At 38.9% G+C, this 20,742-nt stretch overlaps 1 protein-coding gene across 11 annotated transcripts in view; it reads left to right on the plus strand.

Annotated features, from left to right (window-relative positions):
* The window catches only part of BTRC (beta-transducin repeat containing E3 ubiquitin protein ligase), a 185,571-nt gene extending 165,576 nt beyond the window's left edge, over positions 1 to 19,995 (plus strand). For all 11 annotated transcript variants that reach the window (XM_082611573.1, XM_082611571.1, XM_082611578.1 and 8 more), the window contains 9 exons: positions 4,080 to 4,176; positions 4,820 to 4,957; positions 5,412 to 5,530; positions 7,340 to 7,589; positions 8,082 to 8,200; positions 9,410 to 9,520; positions 11,173 to 11,251; positions 17,513 to 17,705; positions 19,665 to 19,995. In XM_082611573.1, the coding sequence (XP_082467699.1) occupies positions 4,080 to 4,176; positions 4,820 to 4,957; positions 5,412 to 5,530; positions 7,340 to 7,589; positions 8,082 to 8,200; positions 9,410 to 9,520; positions 11,173 to 11,251; positions 17,513 to 17,674 (1,075 nt within the window). In that variant the 3' untranslated portion in view covers positions 17,675 to 17,705; positions 19,665 to 19,995. The remainder of the gene's footprint in view (positions 1 to 4,079; positions 4,177 to 4,819; positions 4,958 to 5,411; positions 5,531 to 7,339; positions 7,590 to 8,081; positions 8,201 to 9,409; positions 9,521 to 11,172; positions 11,252 to 17,512; positions 17,706 to 19,664) is intronic.
* The last annotated feature ends 747 nt before the right edge of the window (positions 19,996 to 20,742 follow it).

The raw sequence follows: 20,742 nt of genomic DNA on the forward strand, positions 1-20,742 counted from the left end.
GATCAGCTTTTCTTAGCAATTTTCATAAAAATATAGTCAGCTCCCTTACTTTTTTTGCATCTTTGAAATTCATTAAAGCATAATAAACATAATGACCTCTAAATATTATACCAAGTGCTTCAAGAGATTTCTGTCATTCTGGCTATTAGGAAGACTTTAAAATTTCTCCCAAATTCAATTAAATTAGGAAGCAAATGCCAGGCAGTTTTTGGCTATATAAAAATTGCATAAGTGAAAGTTATTGTTTCCCCTTCCCAAATATGTTTTCTTTATTCTCACTTATTTCACTATATAGAAAACTAGAAATCTTATATTTCATAACTTATTTCATAATTTGGAAATAAACTCTTTATATTTTATAAAAAAGCAAAAAAGTATATAGTTGTATGGCATTCAAAGTCCATCATTTTGCTAAGCATGCCAGGATGAGCCTTAGAAATAGAGGAGGCAGTTGCTTACATGGGAAAATTTTAGGGCAGGTAGGAATATTCCTCCACCCCTCGAGGGAAAAAAAAAAATGAAAAGAAACTCCCCTCCAGATAAGTCCTGACCTGAAATTTCAGTTGTAGAGACTTATTCCCATAGCTATAAAGGTTTTCTTCCCTGTTAAAATGTACTTTGTTCCCATTTGGACTGTAAATGACAATTAGCCTTTATCACACCTTGAGACTTTACAAAGTCTTTTTTTGAAGGCAGGGAGAACAAGAAGTAGATGGACAGATCTTGACACATACGTGTGAAAATGCCGAAGATAAATGTAGGCTCCACAGTTTTGCTTAGGGTTTGCACTAAAGATCTATTATGTTAGTTACACAGAAGAAAAAACCAAGTAGATCATTGAACAGACGGCTTTTGGGCCTTTTAAAAGGGTGTGTGAAGGTTTAGCTGAGAAATAATTCAGGATTCAGCACCAGTTACCACTCTTCCCTCTATCTCTTCAACCATAGAAACCCATTCCTGCTCTTTTGAGTATCCTTCAGAGTTCTGACTGTATTCCTTTGTCTTTGGCCATATTTATCAGCTTGATATAGACCCATGAAATTTCAAATATTTGTTCACCCCATGAAGATCGCCTCCAGTATCCCCTTCACATTCTGTGGCTGCTTATTTTTACATGTTGCCTTTCTTCCTGTGTTAGTTGTCCTTCCCCACTTAAAAAAAAAATTAATCTATGATCACTTTTTCATTTTTTTCTTGCAAGTTGTCTTAACCAAGCCTCCTTTGTCAATAAGGTCTGTTATACTACCTTTCCCCAAATACTGTCTTTGAAAGTTTCTTCCATTTCTTCCAACCAAAAATAAATAAATACAGTTTTCTAAAAAAGCTTTGGGTTTAATTTCCACTCTACTGTTGTATTTTATATCTAGATGAATTTGACAGTCTACTCCTAGGACATGAACTCTTATTTTCTCTCTTGAATAATACTGAATATTCTCTCTGCTCAGTAATGGTAACTCTTAAAAGTATAATAAAAGACCACTTGGGAAAAGTCCATTTTCTTAATCAGCAGATCACATTTTATGATAACATTCTGAATTTAATACTTAGCATTTATCATGTCCTCACACTCTCAAAAGTACTAGACATTTCAATAGAAGTGGTCCCTGTTGTCAAAGAGCTTCCATCATAAAAGGTTTTGACTTACAAAATAAATATAGACTGAGAAACCAGTTTTCAACACTTAGCCACCCTTTTTTGTAGCACCTTTGATTCAAAGAAATTCAAATACTTTAGCAAGGTGTGATAAATACTGTGGGGTAGAAAATGAGATCAGAGGTTTGTATGATTTCTTTTTCCTTAGGGTATAGTTTCATTGCATATGAAGAAAATCATGGGGTGCCTGTATACGATTGCCAGAGACTAAGAGGAGGGCAGGAATCTCTGAGAAATGGTGGGCATTGAGAGACAGTAAAGTAGTTAGGGCTTCCCTGGTGGCGCAGTGGTTAAGAATCCGCCTGCCAATGCAGGGGACGTAGGTTCGAGCTCTGGTCCGGGAAGATCCCAATGCTGTGGAGCAGCTAAGCCTGTGAGCCACGACTACTGAGCCCACGCGCCACAACTACTGAAGCCCGCACGCCTAGAGCCTGTGCTCTGCAACTAGAGAAACCACCACAACGAGAAGCCCGCAAACTGCAACAAAGAGTTAGCCCCCACTTGCTGCAACTAGAGAAAGCTCACCCACAGCAGCGAAGACCCAACGCAGCCATAAATGAATGAATGAATGAATGAATGAATGAATAAATAAATAAATAAATAAATAAATAAAAATTTAAAAAACAAACAAAAAAACCCACCAGAGATATAAAGTAATTAAGAATGTGGCCTCTGAAGTCAGACTTAGATTCAAATCCCAGGTCTCCTCACTAGCTGTGTGACCTTGGGCAAGTTGCTTAACCTCCCTGACATTTGATTTCTTCATCTGCCAAATGAATGTAGTGATTCTTACCTCATTAAAGGATGTTGACGTTGAAACTATTAAATTGTAATTATTGACCAGATTTTTTTTTTTTTTTTTTTTTTTGCTGAGCTGTGTGGCTTGCGTGATCTTAGTTCTCCCACTAGGGGTTGAACTCGGGCCCCCAGCAGTGGAAGTGCCGGGTCCTAACCACTGGACCGCCAGGGAATTCCCTATTAACCAGATTAGAACCTCTTCATTCAAAATCTGTTTGCCTGCAATGTGTTTATAGAATAATATTGTTCAGAGAAGTGTATCTTGAAGCCCAAATTATTTCATAATGTGTCTTGTTTGCCCTTTTCTTTATGTTGATGTATCATGTTTCTTGTTCCTATTAGTCCCTTTTTTAAAAAAACTATTATTTTAGCTTCTCTGTTGCAGATTACCTTTTTTGTATCAACACAGAAGTCAGAGCCAGCTACCTTCCTGATAGGAAATTTTCTCAACTAATTTTCAAGGTGTATAATAGGAAGAGGGCAGGGGAGAAGTGCTCCTAGAGACACTGAACAATTAATTATTCTGTAATGGAGCTAAAGAGGGAGGAGTGGATGACTGGCCCAGAGAAAACATGATTTCTCTGGTGCCAGGATTACACTCAGAGGCATTTCTGCCTATCTCCACTTTGCAAGGCACAGTGCCAATGAGAACAGCAGTTAGTACACCCATAGTGGGGTTTACTAGCTTGCACACCGTGTTTGGTGGGTTCTTAACTTCAGGATGAGGAATTAAATTTTTTACCCAGCAGGAAGTGATTGCCATTTACTGATTTTTTTTTTTGTAGCAAAGATCTAGCTTGGGATATGAGTATTCCAGAGATGTGCTGTCATAAGGAAGGAGATGCTAACAAATGTTGCTCACTGGAATCAAGGAAAGGCAATAAAATCCATACATAGCCAGAAACACACCTGTGAAAGTCAATTTTGTGCCTTAGGCTGGACAGCACAGTGCTCTTAGGCATTTCTTTTTTTTTAATCTGCTTTCATAATTGCTGCTGGACACTCCTGTGGTCCCTTTGTTTTCTGTCGAAATTGCTCCTTTTAAAGCATAGCTACACTGATCACCAGCAGCCTGGGTGCCTGAGCCGCCAACACACCTTACCCCGTATAACTGGGACTAGAAAAAGTGATCTCTGTGACAGAGCCATTCCTGCTGCCCACAATGCTAGGCTCCACTGACACTGGCACAGCTTTACTCAGTGAAAAAAAAGTCTTTGGGGCATGTGCCTAGTTCAAAGCTGGTAGTTATCATCACTAACAAAATTTTCAAAAGATAAGGCCAATGAATCTGTCTATACAGAGATATGATAGTCAATAGATGAATTCTGACTATGTGCACTCCATTTGTCTATTGACATAATATTCCTGAAGGCCTGACACTCTGATGTTCTGTACTAGAAATCATCATGTTCTAGCCAAAAGCAAATCAATGTTGGCAGAGTTCCTTTGAGCCCAGAAAGTTCCTCCTTGACATGGACTCCTGAAATCGAGCTTAACTTCACACCTCTCCAGGCTGGTTATGGAGATTATATGGAATGGTAACTGTGAAAACACTTTGAAGAAATAGGAAGTTCCTTGTAAATGTATAATATTATGATTTTTATTGGGAAATATTTGTTGTTTTTTAGGGGACAGTATTTATTCAAAAACAAACCTCCTGATGGGAATGCTCCTCCCAACTCTTTTTATAGAGCACTTTATCCTAAAATCATACAAGATATTGAGGTAAGAATCTATGTATATTTGGGTATTTGCCAAATACTAGAGAATCATCAACATTCTTCAGTAACAGCATTGTTACAGCAAACCCATTAGGGTTTATTGTGTGGGTTAAAAATCAATTTCTTTACAAGTGCGTAGGATAGGTAAAATATAGTAAATTCCCAGGCAAAAAAAATTTAAAGCTTTTAAAAATTGTTTACTGATAGATAAATAGATGAGAGAATACGATAACAGCAGTGAAACTGCTAAAGTTGCACTTATAAGCCATTATTCAAATATCTTCTGAATTGAGCCTCTGTGGAAGTTCACTGGTAGAAATGGCCACCACAAATGAAAGATGAGCACTGAGTAGGTAACCTCATGTGGTTCATAGCTTGCCCTCTGTTGGTGAACAGTCTCTTTCTAGCAGGTTTATTATTTAGTTCAACGAGTTATATACGGGAGAGTTCTAGGAAATAAATCTTTAATTACTTTGCACATGGAAAAATGTTTTACAGTGTTAAATAGTGGCTTTTTAAAAAAAATGCCTTAAGTTTTATATATCCAGTAGAGTAAAGCATTTGTCATTGGTTGCCTTGAAAGTCAGATAAGAGGTTAGTTCTAGTCCTTTCCTAATTATTGCTTCTTTACCATTCCTTCTTCTCAGACAATAGAATCTAATTGGAGATGTGGAAGACATAGCTTACAGAGAATCCACTGCCGAAGTGAAACAAGCAAAGGAGTTTATTGTTTACAGTATGATGATCAGAAGATAGTAAGCGGCCTTCGAGACAACACAATCAAGGTGAGGTCTCTTCAGTTATGGGAAGGTAGAAGAAGGGGTGAGGATGACCACAGTATAAAGCAATCTAAAGCATAAACTCTAAGCAGTATTTCCAGAAAGTAAGAGTTTTAGATTGTATCCAGTCCAAAAGCCAAAATTTTCTTAAAGGAAAAATGCCTGCTTCCCTCCAGAAACACATACAAATGGATAGGGCTAGGGTTAAATTCTCTTCTTGAAGTGCACTGGCCTTCACATAATTATAGGCTACCGCTTGTTCCTTAATGAAAAGGATAAAGTCTGCATTAGTACTCAAGCCACATATATATAGGTGCTTAGCTATACCTATAGGAAAGAATGCATTCCACACTACTCCGGGCTTTGATTCTTTTGGGGAATCAAACACATAATAGAGCCAGCAAGTCTCTGCAGCACCCCATTATCACAATGATCAAAAGGATCTTGTTTGCCATCCTAGATCTGGGATAAAAGCACATTGGAATGCAAGCGAATTCTCACAGGCCACACAGGTTCTGTCCTGTGTCTCCAGTATGACGAGAGGGTGATCATAACTGGATCATCGGATTCCACAGTCAGGTAGAAAATTTCAAATGATCTTTTGAACTCTGAAATATCAGATTCACTCTGTTCTGTCTTAGATAGTAATTTTGTATGTATCTGCATGAACACAGTTTGAAACTTCATAACCAAAAAAGAATAAACCACCAGCTCTCCCCATCATTGTGTCAGTCTAAAGCTAGAAAACTTGATTTAGGAATGGTTATGGTAAGTTTACATTTTTGTACATTTAAGAAACTACAGGGACTTCCCTTGTGGTCCAGTGGTTAAGACTTCGCAGTGCCAATCCAGGTGGCCCCGGTTTGATCCCTGGTCAGGAAACTAGATCCCACGTGCCACAACTAAGACCCAGCGCAGCCTAAATAAATAAATAAATATTTAAAAATAAAAAAAAATTTTAATTACAAAAAAAAAGAAACTACATATTCTGTTTTGATTTGGGGGAATCATCTATTATAGAAACTTGGTAAACCTTGCATTTCTTACAAAAGCCACCTCACAGGGGAATGACATGAATGGAATGAAGCCTTCCTTTCAAGTGGTTATAACTGTAGTACAGGCATGCATATCTCCTTTAAAATGTGCACAGGTGAGCAAAGCTCTCTCTTTGCCAACCCCTGCCCTGCTGTCCCTGCAGTCTGTAATTGCAAGCTTCACTCAGGGAGGGACCTTCAGTTTCCAGAGGCGTTAGTGGTTTCATGACACAGCCATTGTGCTGCTGGAGTCCAGCGTAGCTTGAGTTCTGGGTACTAGCAGCACTGCTGGAAACCTCTGTTAGGCATTTTGCCTTGAGCTAAAGGATTTAGCAAACATAATGCATCAAAAGTAACTTTAAAAAAATAGGAAAAAAAGCAGTTAACTGCATCGTTAGATTCTCTGAAGTTAAATGTTTACCATTCCAGGTTATCCTCTGTGAATAGAAAAGGCCGTTCCTGTTTCTTGTCTTCTGACTTAAAGGCATAGCAAATTCTGTTCTTAGAGTTATCAACATTTAACATGTACTGGTGCTTGTGGAGTGCCTCAAGGAAGCTGAAAGATTGTAGAGGCTAACATAGGACAAGGGAAAAAACGATTTTCTAAAAGAGGGTTAAACTGAAAAAAGAAATAAAATGTGTTGTAAAAAACAAAGTAAATATACAAAAATAGACTGATCAAAGTAAAATATACCTTCACAAAAAATTCTCAAGCTATCCAAGGGGCTCACACTCTGCTGTGAAGCCCATATTGATACTGGGATGGCTGTTCTTGATCCCTACACTCACTTAAAGCACAGAAACGGGGCCTTACATTTAGAGTCTAGATAATTTTAGGCCTTGATCTATGTGGTGAAAAGGTCCAGGGTCATCAAACTCACATCCATAGTACTAAGTCTGTTAGGGAAGCTTCTTCGCCTATGTCAGTCTAGGACCTGAGGGCTGTCTGTGGGACCACCAATGCTGTAGTTATTAATCAGATTCCCAGTTTAAAATGTATCAGATTGAATGTTAGAAAGTTTATGATAATCTTGAAGTCTGTGGCCAATTCTCTGGTGATGGTCGCTGCAACCTCATTCCAGCCCCCTGAAACTAGCCCAGATTTCACTGGGCAGCATCCCATCCCCTTCCTCTTCCTACTCTCCCAGTCCAGCCCTCTGTCTACCACTTCCCCATGGTCCATCAGTACACTTTAGCTCAGCTCAACTTCAGAGCTGCAGAAGCAAAGTAGGGTATAACACTAACTATGAGAATAGGGTGGGAAGGGTGGGGAGTGAGGTGGTCCAGTACTGGTAATAGATTGTAGCATGAGCTCCTCCTCAATCTCGGATAACCTTAATGTTGTTTGTTCCAGGGTGTGGGATGTAAATACAGGTGAAATGCTAAACACATTGATTCACCATTGTGAAGCAGTTCTGCACTTGCGTTTCAATAATGGCATGATGGTGACCTGTTCCAAAGACCGTTCCATTGCGGTGTGGGATATGGCCTCCCCAACTGACATCACCCTCAGGAGGGTGCTTGTTGGACACCGAGCTGCAGTCAATGTTGTAGACTTTGATGACAAGTACATCGTTTCTGCATCTGGGGATAGGACTATAAAGGTAATAAGGCATTTTTCAGTAAGTCCCCAAATTAGAAAAGGGAAGTTCATGTGGAAATCTGCTCAAGGGCAGTTTCATACTTAACCCTCACTGCAGAATACTTAATATTTAAATCAAATACTAGTTTATGCGTAAAAAGGTAATGAGTGAGATAGGTTGTGTGACAATTTGAATTAGGTTTTTATTCTTATAAATAATGGTGAGTGTGAAAAGGGCAGGGGTAAATTTAGGTTCAAGAAAATTTGTCTGCAAGACCAGACTAACCCCATAAGAGTACATCAATTTGAGGATTCTCATGTGATAGCAGCCAGCTACAAATTAGCTGTATATTACTATGAATTAAACTTGTCATTTTTTGGTTTGATTTGGATTGGTATGAAAAGTTGAATTCCCCCTGTTCAGTCCTATTTTCTGCCTCCCAAAAACTCCAGTTGCCATAGATTTTACTAGTAAAAGCACCAGATCAACTGCCAAATGCTATTTTTGTTTCAGGTATGGAACACAAGTACTTGTGAATTTGTAAGGACCTTAAATGGACACAAACGCGGAATTGCCTGTTTGCAGTACAGAGACAGGCTGGTCGTGAGTGGCTCATCTGACAACACTATCAGGTGAGCAGCAGGTGCCCTTGCCCAGAAGGGATCACTGTTATCCTGCCATTCGTTGTTTGTGCACAGATCAAACAGATCTTCAACTGTGTTATGTTTATAATAAAACATTTTTCAGTTTCTGTAGCTTCTTACAGATCAAAAGTTTGCCCCAAGCAGAGAGGCAGCATAGCAAAGCCTTTTGTTGATGTGTTTCCTTCCTGTAATAGTTCTATCACCATATAGACCTATTTAAAAAGTACTGCTTGAAAGAGGAAGTGAGCAAGAGAGATAAAAATGGAGGCTGAAGGCCCTTCTCTTTAAATTTCTCCTGTCTGCAGTTGAAAAGTGCTAATAAATAGCTAAAGGCCTTTTCTCTTTGCCACTGTTCTAAAAAAAGAAAAGAGATTTGTTTCCCTGCTAGAAATTGTGCATTTTGTTTTCTTAGCATTACATAATTGGCCAGGGAGTTACCAGTCTTTGAAATTATGAAGAAATTATGAAGAATCCACAAATTGAAGTACTTTTTGGTATTTATCCTTCATGAAGATGAATGACACTCATATGAATAGAATTTGGAAGATTTATCAACCCTCTCCCCCTCCTTCAAAGAAGTACTAAGGAATGAAAAGGCCATTGAAAAAATAACAGATAGAGATATTGTTATATCTAAGGAAATTATCATTCCTAGAAATCCTTTGGATTGGTCAGAAAGCATACATAATTTAACTTAGTATATAAAAGTTTTTGAGAACTTACTTTGCATTTCCATTATATGAGAAAAACTGTCCTGGACAATGAGGTGAAAGCAGAGAGTGCCCTCGGTGACAAAGGTGGACATACTTTGTGAGGGCAGGATGTCACTGATACTGCGTCTCATTCTTATTAATTGTGATTTTAGGAAACATTATTTTTCTTGGCTTGGTCATTTCCTTCATAGGCAACTGTGTACATTGAATTCATCTTTTATATTCCTTGGTGACCCTGATTACAGAATTATATGAAGGTTGGTGCTTTGAAAATATATACTGCATATTTGAACTTAAACCGTACATTTTTCTGCTTATATGGCAGAAAAGAAATAAATTACACTGAAAGTAATACATTTGTGTATGAGTGTTGATTGATTTTATTTTTTGGATATTTTAAAAGATGTATGAAGTATGTTATTATAACATTCCAAGCTTAGAAAAGAATACCTGAAAATTCACTTGACTCAGTTTTCTCTTTTAGATTATGGGACATAGAATGTGGTGCATGCTTACGAGTGTTAGAAGGCCATGAGGAATTGGTGCGCTGTATTCGATTCGATAACAAGAGGATAGTCAGTGGAGCCTATGATGGGTGAGTTTGCTAACAGCGTTTTTAAAAAATCTGCCTGTTAATCCCTCCTGCCTTAGAATGTTAAATATAACCTTTCCTTGTCTCTAAAAGATTATAGATATCACAGAAAAAATCTGAACAATATTCTTGTGTCTAATCCATATATTCACCTCTCCTTTGTTTACTCTTTTCTAAAATATGCTTCCCAATCATTTAATTGTACTTGTTTGCTCATGAATTTCATTAATATTTTGGTTTTTTGGTTATATATTTATCTGTTTTGCCGTATAAAGCAAAGAACTGGGTAAACCCACTATATCAGGATATGAATATAAAATAGTGACTTCTTAGTAAAGCTGAAATGTTGGAGGACGATATCTTGGGTGGGGGTGGCGCTTAGTATGGTACAGTCTTGAATTTTTATCCCTTTGAGTGATTGCTAAAAGTACAGCCTTCTTGTCCTCACTTCTAGCATTTCAGTCACAATGAGTTAAGTAATCTTTACTTTCCTTCAGTCTGATTTCGAATGGTCATAGAGTCCATTCATGTTGTGGATAGATCCCATGTCCAGCAATGCTAATAAGCACATAGTAAATTCTTACAAAAGTGTGTTCACTTATGAAGTGCTCTCTATCGTTTCTCCTCATCAAGGTGCCTGATTTGGGGAAGTAGAAGGCCACAGTTCAAATATTGGCAGCTTTTTATTTTATTTTTATATTTATTTATTTAGCTCCACCAGGTCTTAGTTGCAGCACGTGGGATGTTTTTAGTTGTGGCATATGGGATCTAGTTCCCTGACCAGGGATTGAACCCAGGCCCCCTGCCTTGGGAGTACACAGTCTTAACCACTGGACCACCAGGGAGGTCCCTGGCACCTTTTTTTAAATATCAGAAACTAACTTACAACATTTTCTTAGTTTATGAGCTGGCTATACTATACTGATATATTAAGACAACTCAAGCAGCAGCAGTAAGTGTTAACAGACCCACTTCCTCTGCTTTGAGTCAGCCATCACTGTTCTACCCTTGGGAAATTGTTCAGGGTATGATGACATGTTCCAGATAAGTCCAAGGTTGTATTTTCTCATTGCCCTGGTTTTGATCTAAACCCACTTCTCTTGGGTTTTGTCTGTTACTAATACTTACCTTGAGGAGACATGACCTATACTTGATTTATAGAAGGGCTATACTTTTCTTATTTAAATCAAAATATAAGGATTTACTTATATCAACTCCGGAGCTCTTAAATGGACCCCAGTCCTCTGATATGTGTGACGTGAGCCATTCTTAGAATTGACCAGAAAGAAGATGCCTCAGAGTTATAGGTTTCTAGGTCTAAGCGATCTCTTCTATGATTAAGAGTTCAAATGTATCGATATAAGAACTCCTTTTGGCCCAAAGTATGGTGTAACTTTACCATTCACTCTCTTCAGTTTGGTTAAAGCTAACCTGTTTCTCGTTTTTAGGTTAATCACGTACATTTTCCACTTTTAAGAATGAATGCAAGGACTGAGTCTCCAAAACAAAAAAGTTTTTGTATATTCCTGTGAGCTGCACTTATAATATAAACTATCTTCGCTGTACATATTTATTGCCATGACTTTTTACTGTTCTTCCTGTGTTCCCTTAATTTTGCTTTTAACTAAGATTTTTGTCCCCTTTTTGATCTTTAGAAAAATTAAGGTGTGGGATCTTGTAGCTGCTTTGGACCCCCGTGCTCCTGCAGGAACTCTCTGTCTACGGACCCTTGTGGTAAGAGCCTTATTGTTTGGAGGGGTTTGGGGAGCAGGAAGGGAAAGAAATTAACATTGATGTACTGTGGAATACAGAGCTGGATTTGATAGTTAGAACTTCACAAAGCCTACTACTATGTGGAAAGGCAACCAATACATGACAATAAAATATGTTTATATAGCTGCCTTTCATCCAAAAGTGCTTTAGAGACTGTATATGGAGAAGAATGTGGCAGCTGTTCAACAGCTGCACAGCAACGCTACACAACAGTTTAGTACAGGAAGTGAATAAGAATTCTGTATCCGCCAGAAACAGTAGGGGGTACTTAGGGAGAGACAACATAATTACTCAAATTGGAACCTGTCCAGAATCTGAGGACCTGCACACCTGTGCCTGCAAAAAGTGCCAGGGGAGTCTATGTGAACCCCCTGGTCAGCCCCTGAGTTACGCTTCCTATTTAAGGCATGCTGCCTCCAGCAATTTAAATCTCGTCTCTTTTATACTAATATACCCCCTTGCCCAAACATCTTGATATTTGGGCAAAGAAGTGACATAGAAGGAAGAATGTCACCTCAAAAGCACCAAGTTCTTTATCGTGGTGTTAGCCAAAGGCCCAGATCAGAAAATGGCTTAAGGTTTGAAAGCTGCTTCCATTAGAAAAAGATTAGGTGGGGCACCAGGGAGGACAAATCTTTTGCACAGTTCAGGGAAAAGATGAGAGGAAGCATTTGAAGCCCAGTGTTCTGAATCCTGACTCTCAACATTTAGGCAGCCTCTGCTTTGGAGAAGAGAGAGATGCATTTCTTTGTCTTCCTTGTTGGATTTAAAGCTCATTCTTATAGCACCAGACCTGCTTTACCTGCATGTTTCACACATGGTTTTTTAAAGTGTGTACTTTAATTCATTAGATTTTTGAAGTATAATTTACATACAGCAAAATTTGTGCCTTTTTTAGTGTACTTCTATGAATTTTGCAATTGTGTAAATACCACAGTCAAGATACAGAGCATTTCCATCACCCCAAAAATGATACCCCTTCATATGAATCCCCTCTCCTCAACCCCTAGCAACTGTCCCCATAGTTTTGCTATGAGTGTCATATAAATTAAATCATATTTATGTAGCTTTTTGCATTTGGCTTTTTTCACTTCTTTTGAGATTCATCCACATTGTTGCATGTTCCTTTTTATTGCTGAGTGGTATTCCATTGTATGGATGAACTAATTTCTTTACTCATTTACCAGTTTAAGGACATTTGGAATGTTTTCAGTCTTTGGTGATACTGAAAACATTCCCATACAGGCTTTTGTGTGTACATTTTTTTCTTTCATTTCTCTTGGGTAAAAAATACCTAGGCATATGATTTCTGAATATATATTTAAATTTAAAAGAAACTACCAAGCTATTTCCCAAAGTAGCATTTTGGGAGTTTGCAAATGCAAACCATTTTACATTTCCACTAAACAATATGTGAATGTCCAATTTTTCCACATCCTTGACAGGACTTGGTGTTGTCAGTTTTTAAAAACATTACAGCCATTTGAGTGGGTGTGTAGTGGTTGTAGTTGTAATTTGCATTTCTGTGATAGCTAATGGTATAGAACATCTTTTCATGTGCTTATCTTCTTTTGAAGTGTCTTCACATCTCATCCTCATTTATTTATTGAGTTGTCTTACTAAGTTTTTAAAAACAGACTTATTGTGATACAATAGACATACAATAACGTGAGCATATTTAAGTATACAACTTGATAACTTTTGACGTATGTACAAAACAGTGAAAACATCACTTCAGCCAAATAATGAACATATCCTCATGCCCCCTATTACATAGTAATCCCTCCTTCCCATCCCACCCCACTTTTCCTTGCTCCTATCCCCAGGCAGCCACTGATCTGCTTTCTGTCAGTATTGATTAGTTTACATTTTCTAGTGTTTTATAAATGTAATCATAACAGTATGTACTTTTTTTTGCCTGTTTCTTTTCACAAAGCATAATTATTTTGAGATTCACCCATGTTGTTCATGTAGAGCAATTTTCCTCTTTGAAAATTGCTGAGGAGTATCCCATTGTATGGTTATACCAAAATTTATTTATCCATTTGCCAATTGATGAAAATTTAGGTTATTTCCAGTTTGGGCGTATTACAAATAAAGTTTCTATAAACATTTATGCACAAGTCTTTGTATGAACATATATTTTCATTTCTCTGGGATAAATCCTAGAAACAGAATGGCTAGGTCACATGGTAAGTATACTATTAATATTTTTAGAAACTGCCAAACTGTTTTCCAAAGCAGTTGTACAGTTTAACATGGTAGTACAACTGTGCATGAGAGTTCCAGTTACTCCATATCCTCACCAGTACTTAGTACAGTCTTTTTTGAATCCTTCTAATAAGTGTGTCATTGTACTGCATTGTGATCTTAATTTTATATCCCTAATGTTAATAATGTTGAGCATCTATTTTTTTTTTTAAAGGGGGACTTTTAAAAAAAATTTATTTATGGGCTTCCCTGTTGGCACAGTGGTTGAGAGTCCGCCTGCCGATGCAGGGGACACGGGTTCGTGCCCCGGTCCGGGAAGATCCCACATGCCACGCAGCAGCTGGGCCATGGCCGTGAGCCATGGCCGCTGAGCCTGCGCGTCTGGAGCCTGTGCTCCGCAACGGGAGAGGCCACGGCAGTGAGAGGCCCGCATACCGCAAAAAAAAAAAAAAAAAAAAAAAAAAAAAAATTATTTGTTTGGCTGCATTGGGTTTTCATTGCTGCGCTCAGGCTTTCTCTGGTTGCAGCAAGTGGGGGCTATTCTTCGTTGCCATGTGCAGACTTCTCATTGAGGAGGCTTCTCTTGTTGGAGGGCACAGGCTCTAGGCCCACGGGCTTCAGTAGTTGTGGCACGCAGGCTCAGTAGTTGTGGCTCGTGGGCTCTAGAGCACAGGCTCAGTAGTTGCGGTACACAGGCTTAGTTGGTACACGGGCTTAGTTGCTCCACACCATGTGGGATCTTTCCGGACCAGGGATTGAACCTGTGTCCCCTGCATTGGCAGGCAGATTCTTAACAACTGTGCCACCAGGGAAGCCCCAGTGTTGGGCATCTTTTCATATGTTTATATGCCGTCCATATATCTACTTTGTTGAAGTGTTTGAATGTTTTGCCCATTTTTAAAATTGAGTGGCTTTCTGATTATTGAGTTTTAAGATTCTTTTGCATATTCAGGATACAAGTCCTTTATTAGGTATGTGATTTGCAAATATTTTTTTTTCCAGTCCATGGTTTGTTTTTTTATTCCCTTTAAAGTATCTTTTGAAAAGCAGAAATTAATTTTGATTAAGTCCAGTGTGTCAATCTTTCTGTTAGGGATTATGTTATTAGCTATTATATCTTTTAAAAAAATTTATTTGCCTAATCCTAAGTCACAAAGATTTTCCCCTCTATTTTCTTCAAGAAGTTTTATACTTTCAGGTTTTACGTTTTAGTCAGTGATTCATTTTGAGTTAGTTTTTGCGGATGGTACAAGGTATGGATCAAAGTTCATATGGATATCCGATTGTTCCAGCTCCATTTATTCAGAAGACTATCCTTTTTCGTCTTCGTCTTCTTTTTTTTTTTTTTTTTTTTTAAGATTTTTATGTTTTATTTATTGCTGTAGAACAACTGCCTGACATAGAGAAGATACCATTAATGGCTTTGGAGATTTGTTTCCCCTTTTTCTTCTTCTTCTTCTTTTTTTTTTTTTTTTTTTTTTGCGGTACGCGGGCCTCTCACTGTTGTGGCCTCTCCCGTTATGGAGTACAGGCTCTGGACGCGCAGGCCCAGCAGCCATGGCTCACGGGCCCAGCCACTCCGCAGCATGTGGGATCCTCCCGGACCAGGGCACAAACCCATATCCCCTGCATCGGCAGGCAGGCTCTTAACCACTGCACCACCAGGGAAGCCCCCCCTTTTTCTTCTTAATAGCAGCTTTGTCAAAAACAAATTGACCATATATGTGTGGGTCTACTTACGGACCTACTCAGTTCCATTGCTCTTTTTGTCTATCTTGATGCCAATATTATACTATCTTGGTTACTGCAGCTTTTTAATAACCCTTGAAGTCAAGTAGCGTTAGTTAAGTCGTTCAACTGTGTTCTTTTTCAAAGTATTTTGGATTCTTTGAATTTTCATGTGAATTTTAGAATCTGTTTGCCAGTTTCAACAACAAAAAGTCTGCTGAGATTTTCATTGGGATCATGTTGAATCTAGATCAATTTGGCAAGAATTGACTTCTTAACAATATTGAATTTTCTTCTAAATAAAGACCATTTATTTAGGTCTTTTAAAATTTCTGAGCAATGTTTTATAGCTTTCAATGTAAAGGTCTTACATATCTTTTGTCATATTTATCCTTAAGTATTTGTTATTTTTAATGCTATTATAAACGGTATTTAAAATTTTCGATTTCTGGATTGTTCACTGCAAGTATGTACAAATATACTTCTTTTCCAATCTGTGTACCTTCCATTTTTCTTTTTTGTTTTATTGTACTGACCATCACTACAGTGCTCAAAAGAATTGGTAAGAGTGGATGTCCTTATCTTTGGGAAAAGGCATTTGGTCTTTTACCATTTTATATATACTTTTATATAGATATATGTTAGCTATAGGTTTTTCATAGATACCAGGGGATTAGGAGGTTCCTTTCAGTTCCCAGATTGCTGAGAGCTTTTATTAGGAATGGATGTTGGTTTTTGTTAAATGCTTTTATCTGCATCCATTGAGGTGACCATATGGTTTTCACCTTTATTCTGTTAATTGCTGTATTACATTGATTTTTGATATTAAACTTTGCATCACTACAGATCCCGTGGACATTAAAAGGATTCTAATAAAGGAATACTGTGAACAACTCTATGCCCCCAGAATTGATAACCCAGATGAAATGGACCAATCCCTTGAAAGATACAATCTTCTACAACTTAGGAAGAAATAGACATACTGAACAGACCTATACCTATTAAAGAAATTTAATAAATAATTAATAACCTTCCAAAACAGAAAGCACCAAGCCCAGATGGTTTCACTGGTGAATTCTATTAAATGTTTAAGGAAGAAATTATACTAATTCTCTATAATTTCCTCCAGAAGATAGAAACAGAGTGAATACTTGCTACCTAATTCTGTGAGGCCAGCATTACCCTAATACTGAAACCAAAGATATAACAAGAAAAGAAAACTACAGACCAGTATGTCTTATGAACACAGATGCTCATCTATCTAATGAGCTCATTTATATCTTGTAAAGAATATAAAATAGTGCAGCCTCTATGGAAAACAGTATGGTGGCTCCTCAGAATATTAATGATAGAATTACTGTGTGATCCAGCACTCCCACTTCTGGGTATATATACAAAAAAATTAAAAGCAGGATCTCAAAGAGATCTTTGCATACTCATGTTCATAGCAGTATTATTCATAAAAGCCAAGAGGTTGAAGCAACCCAAGTATCCATTGATAGATGAATGTATACACAAAATGTGGTGTGTTTGTGTGTGTGTGTGAATATATATATATATATATATATATATATATATATACACACACACACAGAGAGAGAGAGAGAGAGAGAGAAAGAGAGAGAGAGAGAGAGAATGGAATAGAATAGAATATTATTCAGCCTTAGAAAGGAAATACTGTCACATGCTACAACATGGATGAAACTTGAGGACATTATTCTAAGTGAAACAGGCTTATACCTGCTTATGGGAGCCAATTGTTAGACGTTCATGAATTTTGCAAGCTGGTTGAACTCGGGTAGCTTGAAATTGGCCAGGATAGAAATTTTTAGACCATAAAATGTGCAAATGCTTTTACAAATTGGGGAGAGTTAATTGATAACTATATACCAGCACACTAGTTATTATTGCTCATCGGTCCTTGGCCTCTGATTGTAAAAGAATCCTAGAAATTCAGAGAAGAGGATAAACCCAGGGAGGTACTGAGGAATGTTCTCATTCAGCCTAAGTCTAGGAGAGTTAGTAATGAGAAACTAGTGTACTATTTGACATGTATCAGCTCTAGTAAATATTACTTTGATTGTATACAAAATCAACTACCCAATATTTGACTTTTCCATCCTGCCTTTAATCCAAGTTAAGGTTTTTCTCTGTATTCTTGAAACAGCTAAATGGTAGAGAAAACTATCAGCATAGCCTTTCCATAGACTCCTTTTGACAAGTTGCTGAATTTGTGTCCTTTTGATTTTGAGTAGTTCATAAGTTTTGTTTCTGCTTCTTTAGGAGCATTCTGGAAGAGTTTTCCGACTCCAGTTTGATGAATTCCAGATTGTCAGTAGTTCACATGATGACACAATCCTCATCTGGGACTTCCTAAATGATCCAGCTGCCCAAGCTGAACCCCCCCGCTCCCCTTCTCGAACATACACCTATATCTCCAGATAAATAATCAAACACTGACCTCAGACTTGCACAGGTATGAAAAAGAATTGTGTACATAGCACTGTGGGTAGGAAATGGAACATTGGCTGTAAGGTATTGTGAGTTCATGGAGCCTTCTCATGCCCTTTATATCTCCAAGTCCTGTAAAGCAGAAGCTGACACCATGAGACAGGGCTGGGGCTGCACATTGGACACTGCCTTTGGTTGAGGTAGCCAGCCTCAGTTCTTAGATGATTCTTGAACTAGATCTAGATGATCCTTGTGTAGTAGAACTAATATTCCTGCCTCAGTAATCTAGTAGGATTTTTAAGAAAATTAAATGAGATTTGAATCAGTTTCATAACTAAGAGTATTGACCCCAAAGCCTATGGCTTTGTAATTCCCAGATTAAACTAGCACCTATAATGGAGACCCTTTAACCCAAGTAGATAATCTAATGTGTGAAAGGAAAAATCTCTTGGTGAAATATCGGGCTGCCTTCTCACAGCTCTGCCTTATCAGTATCATTTGATTGTAAAAGGTAGCTTTTCTTTTATCCTTATCCGCATTCCCTACTGCCTCCAAAAAGAAAAGAACTATTTTTTGACCTTGGAAGTAGCTCTGGAGTTGGTGACAACTCCATATAATCTCCCACTCAAGTCTCCATCCTGTCTCTGGGGCAGGAAAAGATCCTAACATTCATCTTAATCTATAGCCATGGTATATTTAGGTCATACTTGGTGCCCTAACCAGTTCAAATATAGGTAATCACTGGTTTGGGAAAACTGTACTAGCTACTGGGGAGGATTGCCATTATTGTGATTTCTTGTTTCCCATACCTGCCTCCGTTCTTGTGCCAGAAGTACACATTTAGTACACTTTTCTGCACATCTTTCTATAGTGGTTCTTCTGACCAGGGTGTTCCATGCCCTGCTGGGCTGGCTTCAGTGCTCACTTCTCTCACAGAGGATGCACTGCTTCCTCAACCAAGGCACACAGACAGGCCTAGGTGAGAATCCTAGCTGCATGCCCTTGGGCAAATAACTTCCCAGAGCCTTAGTTTCCTTATTAGTAAAATGAGGGTTGCAATACCTACCACGCAGAGCTGTTGTGAGGATCCCCTTGAAATGTTATATGTAAAATTCTTAGTGCTTAGCACAGTGTCTAGCACATAACAGGCCCTCACTAAAAAGTAGCCATTAATTAGTATTAATATTGTAGTCGTCATGTACCTATCCCCTCCTTTTGCCAAAATTTTCTCCTCCTTAGATTTTGATGGCATTTTGTCATTTTTAATATTCTTCCTGGCTCTCTGATTGTTTGTGTCTCCTTCTTTCTCTCACCCCTAAAATGTAGACATCCACTAAGAGTCTGTCTCGGGCTTTTCTTCCTTATCTGAGTTCCCTGCTTTGGCTGCCTTATCTCTTCCCGAGGCTTCAGCTCTCATCTCTAATTTGTATCTGTAGTCCCAACTTCTGCCTAATCTCCAGGCCACATTTCCAGACGCCACCTACACACCTGTCCTTGAAGGTACCAGGAGCACTTCTAGAGCACACATCTAACAATCAGGCTCTCCCCTCATCTACACTGCCAGTCCCCTCCAGCCAAGCAACCAGATAGCCTCACCTCACTCCCCCACTTTTGTTAGTGGCACATTGCGTTCATGGCCACTAAGGGCTGGAGCCTCAGAGCTGTCCTTGCCTGCTCTACCATTATAGGGAGCAGCTGAGAGCTTGATGCTACACCCACCATAGTCATTCTTAATCTCTAGATATCAGAGCCACTCTGCATGAGCACTACAGCCCTGACCATGTCAGTGAGCCCTGCCAAGTCCCCAAACAGGCCATGTAGCCTTTGACAGAAGCTCCTGCATAGCATGGACAGAAAGCGGGCATTAGGAAGGACCTCTGAGTCTTTCCCCCAATTGACAGCTAGTTTAATATTCTTTTCCTCTTAGAGAAAGTGAGAAATATAGGAAAAGGGACTAATGACTATGTGCTCTGTTTTCACACAGGACTCATTAAAGTTGCGGTATTTAACGTATCTGCCAGTACCACGATGAGCAACAACAGTAACAATCAAACTACCACCCACTTTCCCTGGACTAGCTGAGGAGCAGGGCTTTAAGACTCCTGTTGGGACACAGCTGGTCTGCAGTCGACCCAGGATGGTTTACTCAGCACAGCTGACTGCTTCCGTGCTGCTATCAGAAGATGTCTTCTATCTTTTGTGAATGATTGGAACTTTTAAACCCCACCTCCCCTCCTTCTTTCCTCCTGCACCTGTTTTTTCCTCATTTGGTTCCAGACAGAGATGACATAAATATATTTAGTGTTTTGCCAGAATCTCTCTTGCTTTGCCGTTAAGCAGAAGAACTAGTTTTCTATGGAGCCTACTGGGAGAGAGCCGCTTCTAGGGGACGGGGGATACAACTTCAAGCCAGACAGCACCCAGTGTCTCCCTGTAAACTGCAAGAATACCCAGCACCTGGCAAGATCTGCCCAGCCCCACTGTGCTTAGGAGGAAATAGCTGTCTGTGTAGCCTCTGGGGCAAGAAAGAAAGAAAACAAGAATGTACACCCTGGAAGATCTGGGCCTCTTTCCTTCCATCTCTTTCCCTGTTTCTGTCCCTCTTGCCCCTTCTCCCCCTCCCCTTCAACATGTTTATCTGCTCCACCTGAGAAGAAAGAGTATGAAGAAAGTATCCTCAGTTATCATGAGGCAAATTAGAAAATGCAATACTTAGAAGAGTTAAGTACTCTTCAGTCAAAATTTCAAACCCAGGCTTTTGCTGCAAGTGACCCTATGTGGCGACGATGGATTCTCAGGCATGGTACTCTCGTCGTATTTGCACCTCTTCTCTCTTCTCCTTGTAACACCCACCCACACCCCCAAAACAAAAGGCGGGGAGGGGCAGAAATTTCCTGGGCTCCTTCAATGACCACATCTTTTCTGGACTCAGCAGTCTCCTTGATTCCATGTAGAGTGTGGAAAGGAGTTGCTGATTGCATTTCCTCATTAACAATTAGATGTGTTATAAAAAGCGTTGTACTTCATCTTAAATCACTGCTAAGGCTCAGCCTACAGAAGAG

Source organism: Mesoplodon mirus (genome assembly GCF_964341445.2).
Source record: "Mesoplodon mirus genome assembly, chromosome: 2".
Classification (NCBI taxonomy): Eukaryota; Metazoa; Chordata; class Mammalia; order Artiodactyla; family Ziphiidae; genus Mesoplodon; species Mesoplodon mirus.